Source organism: Strongylocentrotus purpuratus, unplaced genomic scaffold, assembly GCF_000002235.5.
Source record: "Strongylocentrotus purpuratus isolate Spur 01 unplaced genomic scaffold, Spur_5.0 spur5_scaffold_15, whole genome shotgun sequence".
Classification (NCBI taxonomy): Eukaryota; Metazoa; Echinodermata; class Echinoidea; order Camarodonta; family Strongylocentrotidae; genus Strongylocentrotus; species Strongylocentrotus purpuratus.
The window spans coordinates 19,887,336-19,903,979 of NW_022145600.1; the positions used below are offsets into that span (position 1 = coordinate 19,887,336).

At 37.6% G+C, this 16,644-nt stretch overlaps 1 protein-coding gene across 1 annotated transcript; it reads right to left on the bottom strand.

The window, feature by feature from the left end:
- Positions 1 to 4,345: 4,345 nt before the first annotated feature.
- Positions 4,346 to 16,630, bottom strand: LOC115924150 (A-agglutinin anchorage subunit-like). Its single transcript, XM_030985986.1, has 14 exons — positions 16,585 to 16,630; positions 15,724 to 15,798; positions 15,136 to 15,210; positions 14,815 to 14,889; positions 14,420 to 14,494; positions 13,425 to 13,499; positions 12,566 to 12,640; positions 11,977 to 12,051; positions 11,600 to 11,674; positions 11,215 to 11,289; positions 7,972 to 8,202; positions 7,352 to 7,526; positions 5,359 to 5,483; positions 4,346 to 4,662 (listed from the first exon to the last, which is right to left on the bottom strand). Exons 1-14 carry the CDS (start codon positions 16,628 to 16,630, stop codon positions 4,346 to 4,348), a joined length of 1,569 nt encoding a protein of 522 aa, XP_030841846.1.
- Positions 16,631 to 16,644: the final 14 nt, after the last annotated feature.

Genomic DNA, 16,644 nt, shown 5'->3' on the forward strand with positions numbered 1-16,644 from the left:
TTTCTTATAGCATTAATTCATAGTCTGAAGAGATACAGAGGGAGAGTGAGAGAGAGAGAAGAGAAGAGAAAGAGAGAGAGAGAGAGAGGGAGGGAGAGAGAAAGAGAGAGAGAGGGAGGGAGAGAGAAGTGAGGGAAGAGAGGAGGAGAGTGATCAGAGGAGAGAGAGAGAGAGATAGATAGGAATAAAATGAAAATGCATCCTTTTGGACTAACTCTTTAGCAATGTTTAGGGGTTGCATGAAAGAGGGTGTGCTAATTTCTAATTGTGAAGATAGTTATCACTTTTAGATTTCTTGGCTGTAACAAATATCATATAAAATGTACATGAGGTAGTGTTTTGTACACTTATTTTCTTTATTTTATAAAATAATGAAAATAACAATTTCATTTTGGTGGTTTAGGGAAAAATTTGTTTTTTTCTTTCTTTCGGATGGGCGGGGTTATCTGTTAGCAAAAATTAAATCATATTTTTTGTGCACGATAGTGGATTCATAGGAAAGTATTAAAACCGCAATACTTTGATATGACATTTCAATTTTTAAGATTTTTGTTTGGAAATCTCTATGCTAATTTTCCAACCGCTTAGCATTATTTGGTTTCAAAACTTAAAGCAAAATTATCAAATTGGATTCTCTCTTTTTAGGTGTTATACATAAAGGCATGTTGATTATTACCACGAAAACACTGTAGGATATCCTCTCATCTGTAATATCATCGACCATTTCAAAATACAATAACGGGTTCTTAACGGTACTGCCCCTTCGTGCTTATATGGGACATCCTCTGATTATACATCCCAGTTAAGAACCTACGGTCCATCGCTATGAAGCTCCTCCAAACTCACAGAGTGAGTTCCAGATACTAGGGGGAACGTGCCTTCAGCAACCATAGCACTCTCGTTTTGGAATGTGCTTCTTCTCCAGCTCCGAGATGCAACCTCCAACACCGATTTTAAGCAGTCCCTAAAAAGTACATCTTCTCTTCCCTTTTGTACCTGAGTTCCAGTTAACATTATGTTATTTATTAAAGCCCCTCTAAAGTGTTGGGAGCACTAAAACTTGTTTGGCAAAATTTCACTTAAATTGTATAATAATGTGAACAAGGATGTCATTTAAGACACACTTCTACGAAGATTTTCAAAACAAATGTGTTTGAAGACGAATATTGAGGAAAACTTTTGTTTTCTTTTATCAATATTCGGCTTCAAACAAGTTTATTGGGGGGGGGATCTTTGCAGAAAGGTGTGTTTAATGGCATCCTCTTTTACATCAGTATAAAATTGGGTTGAAATTTTGCGATCCAATTTTCTGCGAATTCGAGGCTTCCAACGCTTTAGAGGGGCTTTAAAGGTACTATTTTTATCACGTTATATTTTATCCTTAAATCTCAAATGTTTACCTATTTTTTTTCTTCAATTAAGCATAGTGTTCAGAATATGTATGTATTGTCATATTTTCTTTACTGGTCTAAATACGTAAGCGTAAATATTCCATTGTCATATTAAATGATTTCATTTTCTTGTCTTGATCTATAATCATTTAAATAATTATATAATACAATTATATAATTATATCATTTGGGGTAGCAACATAGTATAGTATTAATGACTGCTTTGAGAGAAATAGTTGTTTTTATACGCTCAAGGAAAGGTTAGAATTGTGCTATTGCCCCGAGGCGTTTTACAGAAAGACATTAAAAGATAATCGAATATATTATTCAGCCACGAACCCATAAACAAACAGAACAAACTTTTGTTTGGAAATCGTTTCTCTTTGCTAAGCTTTTTCCAACCGCATGGCATTATTTGGTTTCGAAACATAATATGCACACTCATCACAATGAATTCTCTCTTTTTAAAGTGTATCACGTGCATTTTAATTTCATCTCACAGCAAGCAACAGCAAAGTAGGAGTAATAGCTATCATGTAACCTTTTGCAACAAAATGCAAATATTTAAAATCCGAAAAAGTCATATTTCTAAATGAAATGGAGTCTGACCAATATACTGAGCACATAAAGGCCTATAGTATAACCACGATATAACATAACCAATTATCTGTACTATCAGAAGACTAAGCATACATCCCTGTTCATTGTGATTAAATAAATATTTCAAAATAATACAGATACATTTTTGCACTCTAGAGGATACGTATATATATATATATATATATATATATATATATATATATAGGCCTATATAAATATAAAATGCTAAAAAGAAGTATACAAGAATCCCACTCAAAACATTAAATACACGGCTGGAGGCATATTTATGTTCACACAGTAAACTACATCAGAAGAATAGATCTTCGTCATCGTCACTAACACCTTTGTACAATAAATTTGAAGAAAATAAGTTATAAATATACTGAAATATTATGTACATGTATTGAATATGATTACCAAACTATTGATATATAGTGTGAGCGATTAGTGTCTCTAATCGGTATTTATGCATTCCCAAAATTTTACGAGATTGCATTCAGATTCCGTACAATATGACATTGGATTATAATAATGTTTAATGCTTTTTTTTGGGGGGGGGGGCCAAGAATACAATCTTAGTTATATGTGAAGTTTGGGTAGCAAATGAGAGTTCAGTGCAGGCACGTACACAGGGGGGGGGGGGGGGGGGGGGGTTTTGGGGGGTTAACCCCCCCCCCCCCTTTGGTATTTTTTTGTGTGTAAACCCACCCTAAATTTCCCTACACCCCCCCCCCCTTTTGGATTTTTTTTTTTTTTTTTCAATAAAAAAAAAAAAAAAATTCCCATGGCTGACCTCAAAAAGATGACCTTACCCCCCCCCCCCCCAACGGAGCAAAATGTCAAATTTTTCAAATTTCGATACCAAAAAAAAAAAAGTGTCCTCTTACCCCCCCCCCCCCCCCCCCCCCCAATTGGTCCAATTGAAACCAATTGAAATTCCATTAAAGTCTAATAGGGCCAATTGAAATCAATAGAAACCAATAGGACCAATGCTAAATAGAAACCAATTGGACCAACACCATAGAAACCATTAGGACCAATAAGACCAATAAAATACAATAGGACCAATAGGACCAATAGAAACCAACAGAAACCGATAGAAACCAAATCTAGGCATCTCATGAATATTCATTATCACTTTACACGTGTCACAGAAAAATAAATTTATCATGATTTGTTAAGCAAATTATGACAATGCACATCAATTTTGTGATTTCTATTTTCCTTCGGCAATTATTAACCAATAGATTATTTTGTCTGATCATGTTACAATTACATTCACGTTTTAGCAATAGATATATTGATTATATTATTACTAACCAATAAACAACATGCATATTTAGTGTACGAGCCTGTGTCACTGTAAATGTAACTCTTGAATTCACTTCAAATGATCTATGTGATGAAGTTAATGCAAATGAGATTGGAATTTACCAAATTGGTGGACAGTTGCCAATATCGATTATAAAGTATCAGTAATTTATCCCTGGTTCTTCTAACATGGAAAGTGAAACAGTGGGTACCCATTGTTTCACTTTCCATTTACTCCAAATTGGGAATTGGGATTCAATGGGGACATTCAATGGGGATTCAATTGGATTTTCGTCTTGGGATGGAACACCTGGGTGCTGAACAACCTCTGGAAGTTCCTATAGTGATCACTATAGGAACTTCCGGAGGTTGTTTGTACTCCTGGCAGATGTATGTTATACAAGTAAGCAGGGCTCAAATTAATTTTTTGTCCACGGGGGCTCTTCCAAAAAAAAGAGCCCCCGTGAGAAGGCTCACGGGGGCTCTTATGTTAATACACATTTCCATTGAATTGGTACCCATGAAACTTCTTGGTATTTTATCATTATCATTTATTAAGTCGGCATTTTCCCTCTTAGAAATTTACTTGATACATAGCTGTTATCAGGGCTGGCTGTTATTGACTTTTATCCCCGTGATGACATTCTTTGCATTTCTTCCCGTTCTGCACATAATTTCCTCCTCATTATTCTGAGCAACCTTATTTACATTCTTTCTTTACTTTTAGTCTTTACCATATCCTTCCAAAACACAAAAGCGGATCTAGCTCATTGCTAAGGGTGAGGGGGACCCAAATACGATGTGGAGCATCGTCCACGAGCCGCGTAGCGGTGAGGCGATTTTTTTTTTGGGGTGATTTTTTGAACCCCCGTTAGTGATTCGTTCCTGGCATCTATTGACATCTACTAATACTATGTAGGTCTGGACACATGATAGCATTTTTCTATGCACATCACATTTTCACTTGGCATCCCAAAGGGGGAGGGGGCCACGCTAAATCAAATAAACATTGGACAAGCGGGCTCTTTTCTGTCAAATATTGATCATGGATTTACATTAATGATGAGCAATTGAAAGGGTTTCTGAATCACGTTGGTTTTTTTGATGGTGATTGATCGGCTGTTATAACGATCGTACGTCATGACGGTGACCACTGTGTAGAGGTCAGTGGTCATGACACGGATAGGACTGCCCTCTTTAAGCCAGTAGCGGGTGCCATGGAAGTACCTGAGATCTCGAAATTTTTCTCGCTCCTCATTACCATTGGTGCGCTCGCGAGCAATTGTTGAAGATTGGTTTACGCCCTTGTCGAAAAGTCGTTTATTAACAGAGTCAAAGAATAATATGCGTCGTGGATCTCCTGCCAAGACAATGAAAATCATTAATCTTACAAGAATACAAGAAAACATATTTTCCTGAATAATTTAATATATAATTTAATAAAATGTAATAGAAAAAACAAAAACAACAATCAATATCAATTAAAAATGTAAATCTGAGAAGTCAAGACAAGATTGCGTACATCTTGAAGATACTGAATGTGTGTGGTATATACGTGGCGTATTATACAATGATTATTTCAGGCACCCATCAGGGATATGTGAGTTTAAACTCACATATCCCTGCACCCATTAACACCTGGGTGGAAAGGAGCCATGAAGATAAACTGTCTTGTTAAATGTCCATTCATTTATCTGAAATGACATGTAAGGCCAAATCAAAATATTAAAAAAAACATGTTTAGCGTCCTGTTTTTTTTAGAAAAATAGGAAAGAGGAGGCCCTTTTCTTTTTTTCAAAATGGCCGCTCAAAATGGCCGCTCAAAATGGCCGCTCGGTACATTTTCCATGACAGGTCGGGCTATTTTTCAAGATGGCCGCCGACATTAAAATTAAAAAAAAATCAGAAATAGATCCATTTTAGCAGTGTTTTCCTTCTTAAAAAAAAAAAAAAATAGGAGGCGGCCCCCAAAAAGGAAGCGGGCGGGGACGCTAAACATGTTTATTTTTGTTAATGGCCTAATTTTACTAAACCCGTCTAAATATTCAATACGTACTGCTGAGATCAATGCTCAATCCGGTGATTTCGGATAGTTCTTCGTTAAGGTATATAGTCTCCGTGCTTCCAGATCCATTGAGAGGTTTGCGTAGGATCTCTCCCTTCATTGACCAATATAAGAATCTGAAAAGTAAAAAATGTGTCTTGTCATTTAATATCAACATGATAATAAGACATTAACATATTTTTCAAAGCGGGTCGCCAAAAAAGGGCACATTTTTGGAAAAGGTATACTTCTACAAAAACCTTACGTAAAAGATTGATGCCGTCATGCGGATGTTTTATAAGACTCCATATTTATTTAATTCATTATCTTTTTCATGACTTGATGTTTAAAAAAAATCCTACAAGTATACAGTGCGTATATAAAAAGGTTTGCCTAACTATGGTAGCGCCTGATTAAAAAGTCATAACGAATATGACTTTGAAATCTATTTCATCACAAAGAGTAACTTGGTTTCTGTCCAACGATACGCTATTCATAATATTTCAGACACGGGTGACTAGGCAACAGAGTCTTGAAAAAGTCTTGTCAAAATCGCCTTGTACCAATTTTGGGCTAATGGAATTAATGTGGATCAAGTCATAACCATGCATGTGCTTCTTTGGTCTTAAAGCACAAGTCCCCCGGACAAGTCCACTTCAAAAATAACTTACTTTCAATAGAACCAGAGAAATCGGACAAACCAATCGAAAAAAAAGTTTGAGCAAAATCGGATAACTAATAACAAAGTTATGAATTTTTAATGACATGAAATAAATTGAAAAATCACTACACAAATTGGCAACTCACTCATGAATTTGTGACGTATGGTCCTCACTATCCACTAATCATTTTCTTTATATTGATAATATAAATTTCCTATTTTCACCCTAAGTATCTTATTTCTTCACACCAGCATCCAAGTTAGTCCCGTTGCCTTCTCAAAAAGTTATCTAATTCGTCAAGTGGCCCTATACACATGTGAATATTGATACATGTATATTATCTTCTAATATCTCCATGTTCCTGTTATAATTTCGGTAATTATTCATTAACTTAAGGCCTAATAAATGCAAGATCGCAGCAGAAAATTGTAAGGACAAAAAGCACATGCACGATATTTACCCTGTTTTTTATTATCAAAATTTTGCTTACTTCTCTCCCCGCCGATATGGTCATGAAAAGAAATCGCCGCCCCTGCCTCCAGGGAACCTGCTTTGTCATGAATGGGTTTATACTAGGGGTACACAGGTGCATATGTTCATTTTGATGGGGCACACTTTGGTAGCTGGACGGGCACTTTTTTGGGTTTTTAATAAATTAGTGGGGGCATGTCCTTCCTCCGGGGTTCCATTGCTGCTGGTGGATGTTTAAACGATTCAGCTCGACTGGTCGTTGGTCTTCAAATGCACATCTATTCGTACTTCATCGAAATTAATAATTACCAAAACACCGAGCAATTTTGCATCCGAAATAACTAAGATATTTTGATGTCATGACCTGTATCAGCGGTAAGATCAAAATCATATTTTAACGTGATTGACAATTAACGTAACATGAATACAGTTCTAAACCTATACATTTCTGATTCAAAATGTTGTTCTCCCAATGGTGTTTGTTTTATTGACTTCCGCTCTATTGAAAAATTGATAATACTTCCATATGATGGGGACGGGTGGTGGGAAATGATCTTACATAAACATGATAAAATAAGATCCTGAATTGTAATTGTAAATTTATTATTTTTGTTTCATTTCATTTTCTGAACCTACTGGTACCGACATACTTTGTTTACTGTATAAGGGATTAGACGCGACTATAATGTGCTATTATCTAGCCCCTTTTACCAACCAATAGTTTCTCTTCTTGTATGTGTAAATATCATTGTATGACATGTATTACTGTTTTGTTGTTAGTAAATAAATCAAATAAGTCAATACCTCCATTATTTTTCCGGTATGAAGGAAAATGGACATGGTAAATCCTGGATACACCATGATAGACTCACCCTTTCTCTTCATCCACTTCTAAGGAATATAATTCTTTAGATAACCCGGATGTAAAGTCCGTCTCGCTCTCATCCGAGATTCCTTGTGCAATTGATACCGACGTTATTTTCTTCTGACTTTTATTCGCGATGTAGAGAGTGCGAGATTTCTCGGCAATAGCAATACCTCGTAGATCTGCGATTTAATAAAAAATGAAAAAACTTTGTTGGAACAAAGAAGGCGGGACCTCATAACACATGAAATAATAAAAAAATAATTAGAATAAATAAGGAGATCATATTTACCCCCATAATAGCATTGAGGTCTTTAATCAATATATTGTCTGGTTCCTTTCAATGAATCACAATCAACAGTTTCAACAATCCTCAACCTGATGGTACATAAAAGTGTTTATATACTTTCTCTTTACATGAGGTGTGTATCTTTTCCTTTGTTATTTTGAAAATCTGGCAACCATTGGCTCTATTTACAACATGATTTATGTAATAAGAATAACTTAGCCACGTGAGTACAAATGTTTGGATTGTAAATACAAACAATATCAAATTCCGATCCATATCATTCCTCGCAAAATGCATCCAATCAAGATTCATATTTATTATACGTGATTACATCATACCATCACTGCCTTCAAAAGTGACCTCCTCCCTGTTTCCACCATCCGCATCAGCACGATAAACTTGTTTTGTATCGTTGTCAGTCCAGTAGACCTTCTTCTTCACGGAGTCATAGGTAATATATCGGGGTTTTTCAGCAGTGTTATGTAGTATATCAGTGAAGTCTAGGTCATCTCGTAGGTCTGCAACAAAAATCCCATTTTCACCTGTCACAAAGATCTTTGCAGTCGATTCTGAAATAAATGGATGAAATCATATTAAGAAGGTAACTTTATTCCACAAAGTTTTTCCTTGTACGTATATGAAACAGCTGAAACAGAAATATGACACTAAATACTTGAAATCAAAATTTTGTGCTGGTCATCTATAATACCCACAACCAAAATAGAGAGTTCATTATTCACAATTTCATCACTTTAGCCTCAATTTCAACCACAACAACGATCATTGAATATTGTAGGATCGCATAATGCTTCCAATATGTTCATTTGAACCAAATTCATGACCCCATACCAAAACTTTGTAGGCCTATTACCTTTAAGATTGCTCTATTAAGAACCAGTAACATAATGGTTCTGTTCTTTCACGAGGTCTATAAGATCTATGTTAGTAGAAGCGTTAGTGTTTCTTTCAATGTTATCATTTAGACTTGTTAACGGTGTCTGCCTGTTTTAGGCTAATTCTCGGTCTTGCTTGTACTTTAAAATTCAAATTCAAAAGGGTAAAGGCCACCGCGCATTTTAAGATCATCCAGCGTTAAAATTTCGAAAAAGACAATTATACATGTATTACATATGGCAATTTTAACATACATCATGTTTCTGATTTAGGTTCAAATGATGATAACAACAGGAACGTTGGTGCATTTAAGCATTCTCGTCAGAATAAAGGCCAAACCGGCTTCAAATCGTAGACAATCGCAGTTCTAGTCTGACGTCACTGTGATTCTGAGAATTGAGATTTCATTAATTATATGACTATGCATACTGTATTCATAGGCAATGACCAGCACTTTAGTGATTTGTGGTCGGAATAAAAATTACAAATATGTGCCCCTTCAATTGTGAATAACAATACTAATGCACAAATGAATATCTGTCGTTCTTCGTTCTTGAGGGCTGGTAAAGAGATAATCGATTAAAGGTACATCCTAGAGTCTCATTCCATCTATGTTAATGCTATACTGTATACAATACCTTAACGAAGCGTTGGCAGTTTATGCCAATTCTCGATTTAAAAACTATTTTGCGTCACAGAGGGATCGAATGATTATGAATACTTCAATGTACAAGTACTACAATAGACAGATTTTGACGTTCGTAAACTTCGTGAATTTGTGTCATGCATCTTTTGAAGTGAGTAATTATATTATTTATATATATATATTTACATACAGCAAACCTTTTCTCATCATGTGGTTTTCATTCGCGTAAAATAGACTTAATTTTTATGACTATGCGAATTTAACGAATGAAATATTTTTTCCTGGTACAATTAAAAATATATATATATGGCTGAAAGGAAAAAACAACTTAAAAAGTGTAATTTGACAGAACCTTTTACACAGAATAAATACCTGCATACCTGTAATCCGAAAGTTTATAGATTAGAAACATGCCATTACCAAAAAAACTAAAACGGGAGAGTTGTACCTGTCGTTGGATTTGCGGAGAACACATCGAAAAGACTTACAGTACATGCTATCGATTTTGTTAAAGGAAGAAAGCCTATTAATTCATTTAAGTGATGATGTGACCAAAATATTTTGATAACAAAGCAAACAATAATCAACAACAACAACAGCTGTAGCAGCAACTACAGAAAGTTTGAAATAACAGAAGATGATAGCCTCTTTCAAAGGAAGCACCGAACGAAAAAAAATGAATGTTAAGAAAAGAGAAATATGTCTAATAAATGTTAACACTGAGTGAATGATAGATAGATTGAGAGAGAGAGAGGGAAAGGGAGAAAGAGGGAGAGAGAGAGAGAGAGAGAAAGAGAGATGTAATGGGAGATGGATGGAAAGAGAGAGAGAGAGAGAACATGCTTATTTGTAGGTGTAGTGGGATTTGGTGTGGTCGAGTCCAATAAGGAATTTGTCGTTGCTTCACGAGAAGTAGTGGATGCTGAAAACGAATTTAAGTTGAACGAAGACGTTTAGATTTTGAGCAATATACACAATTAATCATGATGTAAATTTCTACTCGTGAACATTAGATTTTTTTATAGAGAAAAGGATAGGTGCAACAAATGTTGTGCAAGAGAGTGGAACAGGAAGGGAGAAAGAGAGAGAGAGAGAGAGAGAGAAAGAGAGAGGGAGAGAGAAAGAAAGAGAGAGAGAGATACAGGTAACATGCTTACTTGTAGTTGTAGTGGGATTTGGTGTGGTCGAGTCCAATATACACTGTTATTCATAATGGTGGAATAATTATTTTTACCCCAGTTTAGGGAAGGATTGAAAAAAATTATTTATTTCTAATTGATCTAGATAATGGCATACATTCTCAGATTTTATTGAATATTAATTTGCGAATGTTTGTTTTGCGTGACTGCTAAATCATATGTGTGCTACTATTCTAATCAGCTAGGGAACCTACGTCCTCAAATCATAATTGACAGTAATGAGGATTAATGCCTCACAAAAGGGCATTAATAAAGCTGATCGACACGATTTTTATACTGGGTTGTAGTGGGATTTGGTGTGGTCGAGTCCAATATAGAATTGGTTGTTGCTTCACGAGAAGTAGCGGATGCTGAAAACGAAGACGTTTAGATTTTGAGCAATAAACTATTAATGTTGTAAATTTCTACTCGTGAACATTAGATTTTAGATTTTGCAACACGTGTTGTGCAAGAAAGGGGAACAGGAAGGGAAAGAGAGAGAGAGGGAGAGAAAAGATTGTTAAAATGTAGTTTTCTTATGAGTAGTAGTGGTAGGGTGTGAGGTGGTTGGTTCTAACGGAATCATCGTTGTGGTGTCTTGAGAAGGAGTAGTTGTTTCTGAAGAATAAATATGATATTAACACCTGATGATATAACCTTGGGAAAAATGAATTAAATTCATATTTACCTTAATTTAACAAATCTTACTGGACATAATCATCATATGAAATTCAATTCCTAATTTTTGACGCCTGAGCGGCTGCCGAGAACAAGATGTTGCATCACGGTGTAGCATATTGTATACACTTGAAAGAGAGGGAGGCATTGAGAGAGAGAGAGAGAGATAAACGTAACATGCTTACTTGTAGTTGTAGTGCGATTTGGTGTGGCCGAGTCCAATATAGAATTGGTTGTTGCTTCACGAGAAGTAGCGGATGCTGAAAATGAAGACGTTTAGATTTGGAGCAAAAAACAATTAATGATGTAAATTTCTACTCGCGAACATTAGATTTTAGATTTTGCAACACTTGTGTGCAAGAAAGGGGAACAGGAAGGGGAAAAGAGAGAGAGAGAGAGAGAGAAAGAGAGAGAGAGAAAGAGAGAGAGAGAGAGAGGGAGAGAGAGGCAGAGGGAAAGAGAAGGAGCGGTCCCTCCGTTCTCGGAGTGGGGGAGGGGGGGGGGGGCGGGGTTGTATTATACAGAGAAAAGGGGGGATGGGGGATGGGGGTAATACTGAAATTTTCTTACGAGTAGCTGTTATAGTACGTGAGGCGGTTGAGCCCGCCGTAGACATGGTTGTGGTGTATTGTGTTGAAGTTGATTCTGGATAATACAAAAATGATATAAACATAATATTATGATGATTCGATTTGGGGGTAAAATACGTTCCATCTCATAAACATCCAAATTTAATTGAAAGATAGATAGATTGAGAGAGAGAGAGAGAGAGAGAGGGGGAGATGGAATGGGAGATGGATGGAAAGAGAGAGAGAGAGAGAGAGAGAGAAAGAGAGAGGGAGACGAAGAAAGTGAGATATATATATATATATATAGAGAGAGAAAGAGATATGTAATGGGAGATGGATGGAAAGAGAGAGAGAGATAGAGAGAGAGAACATGCTTACTTGTAGGTGTAGTGGGATTTGGTGTGGTCGAGTCCAATAAAGAATTTGTCGTTGCTTCACGAGAAGTAGTGGATGCTGAAAACGAATTTAAGTTGAACGAAGACGTTTAGATTTTGAGCAATATACACAATTAATCATGATGTAAATTTCTACTCGTGAACATTAGATTTTTGAGAGAAAAGGATAGGTGCAACACGTGTTGTGCAAGAAAGGGGAACAGGAAGGGAAAGAGAGAGAGAGAGAGATTGTTAAAATGTAGTTTTCTTACGAGTAGTAGTGGTAGGGTGTGAGGTGGTTGGTTCTAACGGAATCATCGTTGTGGTGTCTTGAGAAGGAGTAGTTGTTTCTGAAGAATAAATATGATATTAACACCTGATGATATAACCTGGGGCAAGATGAATTAAATTCATATTTACCTTAATTTAACAAATCTTACTGGACATAATCATCATATGAAATTCAATTCCTAGCTTTTGACGCCTGAGCGGCTGCCGAGAACAAGATGTTGCATCACGGTGTAGCATATTGTATACACTTGAAAGAGAGGGAGGCATTGAGAGAGAGAGATATATAAACGTAACATGCTTACTTGTAGTTGTAGTGGGATTTGGTGTGGTCGAGTCCAATATAGAATTGGTTGTTGCTTCACGGGAAGTAGCGGATGCTGAAAATGAAGACGTTTAGATTTGGAGCAAAAAACAATTAATGATGTAAATTTCTACTCGCGAACATTAGATTTTAGATTTTGCAACACGTGTTGTGCAAGAAAGGGGAACAGGAAGGGGAAAAGAGAGAGAGAGAGAGAGAGAGAGAGAGAAAGAGAGAGAGAGAAAGAGAGAGAGAGAGAGAGAGAGGCAGAGAGGCAGAGGGAGAGAGAAAGAGAGAGAGAAAGTGAGTGAGAATTAACAAATTGAGAAAATTATAAACGTAAGTGGTGAGCATGGTGACAGAGAATGAATGAGAGAGAGAGAGAGAGGCAGAGAGTTGCATTCCTGGGCCCCCCCCCCACTCAGTGTTATTTAGGGTATGCGTATGCTTTTTCCCTCTTTTTGAAAGCACCCCCTATCTGAGGACTGCCAACATTTCCGAACCCCTCTTTCGCGGGCTTTTCCTGCCTTGGAGACCCCCTAAATCCAGAAAAATGCTCAATGTACCCCCCTTAATTCGGAATTATTTATCAGGAGTCCAAAGAGATTAGAGAAAAAAAGAAAAAACACCCCCCTTTTAAAGAAATCTCCGGGTGAAAAGTCAAATACACCCCTTTTTTTACGATTCTCGGGCCGGACTTTGTCGCACGAAAAGTACCCCTTTACCGGACATTTACCGGGCAACACGCAATGCGGTCCCCCCGTTCTCGGAGTGGTGGTGGTGGGGGGGGGGGGGCGGGGTTGCTTTATACAGAGAGAAGGGGGGATGGGGGGATGGGGGTAATACTGAAATTTTCTTACGAGTAGCTGTTATAGTACGTGAGGCGGTTGAGCCCGTCGTAGACATGGTTGTGGTGTCTTGTGTTGAAGTTGATTCTGGATAATACAAAAATGATATAAACATAATGATGATTCGATTTGGGGGTAAAATACGTTCTATCTCATAAACATCCAAATTTAATTGAAAGATAGATAGATAGATTGAGAGAGAGAGAGAGAGAGAGAGGGGGAGATGGAATGGGAGATGGATGGAAAGAGAGAGAGAGAGAGAAAAAGAGAGAGGGAGACAAAGAAAGTGAGAGAGATATTATATATAGAGAGAGAGAGAGAAAGAGAGATGTAATGGGAGATGGATGGAAAGAGAGAGAGAGAGAGAGAACATGCTTACTTGTAGGTGTAGTGGGATTTGGTGTGGTCGAGTCCGATAAAGAATTTGTCGCTGCTTCACGAGAAGTAGTGGATGCTGAAAAGTACCCCTTTACCGGACATTTACCGACAACACGCAATTTAAGTTGAACGAAGACGTTTAGATTTTGAGCAATATACACAATTAATCATGATGTAAATTTCTACTCGTGAACATTAGATTTTAGAGAGAAAAGGATAGGTGCAACAAATGTTGTGCAAGAGAGGGGAACAGGAAGGGAAAGAGAGAGAGAGAGAGAGAGAAAAGATTGTTAAAATGTAGTTTTCTTACGAGTAGTAGTGGTAGGGTGTGAGGTGGTTGGTTCTAACGGAATCATCGTTGTGGTGTCTTGAGAAGGAGTAGTTGTTTCTGAAGAATAAATATGATATTAACACCTGATGATATAACCTGGGGCAAGATGAATTAAATTCATATTTACCTTAATTTAACAAATCTTACTGGACATAATCATCATATGAAATTCAATTCCTAATTTTTGACCCTTGAGCGGCTGCCGAGAACAAGATGTTGCATCACGGTGTAGCATATTGTATACACTTGAAAGAGAGGGAGGCATTGAGAGAGAGAGAGATAAACGTAACATGCTTACTTGTAGTTGTAGTGGGATTTGGTGTGGCCGAGTCCAATATAGAATTGGTTGTTGCTTCACGAGAAGTAGCGGATGCTGAAAATGAAGACGTTTAGATTTGGAGCAATAAACAATTAATGATGTAAATTTCTACTCGCGAACATTAGATTTTAGATTTTGCAACACTTGTGTGCAAGAAAGGGGAACAGGAAGGGGAAAAGAGAGAGAGAGAGAGAGAGAGAGAGAAAGAGAGAGAGAGAAAGAGAGAGAGAGAGAGAGAGAGGGAGAGAGAGGCAGAGGGAAAGAGAAGGAGCGGTCCCTCCGTTCTCGGAGTGGGGGAGGGGGGGGGGGGCGGGGTTGTATTATACAGAGAAAAGGGGGGATGGGGGATGGGGGTAATACTGAAATTTTCTTACGAGTAGCTGTTATAGTACGTGAGGCGGTTGAGCCCGCCGTAGACATGGTTGTGGTGTATTGTGTTGAAGTTGATTCTGGATAATACAAAAATGATATAAACATAATATTATGATGATTCGATTTGGGGGTAAAATACGTTCCATCTCATAAACATCCAAATTTAATTGAAAGATAGATAGATTGAGAGAGAGAGAGAGAGAGAGAGAAAGAGAGAGGGAGACGAAGAAAGTGAGATATATATATATATAGAGAGAGAGAGAAAGAGATATGTAATGGGAGATGGATGGAAAGAGAGAGAGAGAGAGAGAGAACATGCTTACTTGTAGGTGTAGTGGGATTTGGTGTGGTCGAGTCCAATAAAGAATTTGTCGTTGCTTCACGAGAAGTAGTGGATGCTGAAAACGAATTTAAGTTGAACGAAGACGTTTAGATTTTGAGCAATATACACAATTAATCATGATGTAAATTTCTACTCGTGAACATTAGATTTTTGAGAGAAAAGGATAGGTGCAACACGTGTTGTGCAAGAAAGGGGAACAGGAAGGGAAAAGAGAGAGAGAGAGAGATTGTTAAAATGTAGTTTTCTTACGAGTAGTAGTGGTAGGGTGTGAGGTGGTTGGTTCTAACGGAATCATCGTTGTGGTGTCTTGAGAAGGAGTAGTTGTTTCTGAAGAATAAATATGATATTAACACCTGATGATATAACCTGGGGCAAGATGAATTAAATTCATATTTACCTTAATTTAACAAATCTTACTGGACATAATCATCATATGAAATTCAATTCCTAGCTTTTGACGCCTGAGCGGCTGCCGAGAACAAGATGTTGCATCACGGTGTAGCATATTGTATACACTTGAAAGAGAGGGAGGCATTGAGAGAGAGAGATATAAACGTAACATGCTTACTTGTAGTTGTAGTGGGATTTGGTGTGGTCGAGTCCAATATAGAATTGGTTGTTGCTTCACGGGAAGTAGCGGATGCTGAAAATGAAGACGTTTAGATTTGGAGCAAAAAACAATTAATGATGTAAATTTCTACTCGCGAACATTAGATTTTAGATTTTGCAACACGTGTTGTGCAAGAAAGGGGAACAGGAAGGGGAAAAGAGAGAGAGAGAGAGAGAGAGAGAGAAGAGAGAGAGAGAAAGAGAGAGAGAGAGAGAGAGGCAGAGAGGCAGAGGGAGAGAGAAAGAGAGAGAGAAAGTGAGTGAGAATTAAAAAATTGAGAAAATTATAAACGTAAGTGGTGAGCATGGTGACAGAGAATGAATGAGAGAGAGAGAGAGAGAGGCAGAGAGTTGCATTCCTGGGCCCCCCCCCCCCCACTCAGTGTTATTTAGGGTATGCGTATGCTTTTTCCCTCTTTTTGAAAGCACCCCCTATCTGAGGACTGCCAACATTTCCGAACCCCTCTTTCGCGGGCTTTTCCTGCCTTGGAGACCCCCTAAATCCAGAAAAATGCTCAATGTACCCCCCTTAATTCGGAATTATTTATCAGGAGTCCAAAGAGATTAGAGAAAAAAAGAAAAAACACCCCCTTTTAAAGAAATCTCCGGGTGAAAAGTCAAATACACCCCTTTTTTTACGATTCTCGGGCCGGACTTTGTCGCACGAAAAGTACCCCTTTACCGGACATTTACCGGGCAACACGCAATGCGGTCCCCCCGTTCTCGGAGTGGTGGTGGTGGTGGGGGGGGGGGGGCGGGGTTGCTTTATACAGAGAGAAGGGGGGATGGGGGGATGGGGGTAATACTGAAATTTTCTTACGAGTAGCTGTTATAGTACGTGAGGCGGTTGAGCCCGTCGTAGACATGGTTGTGGTGTCTT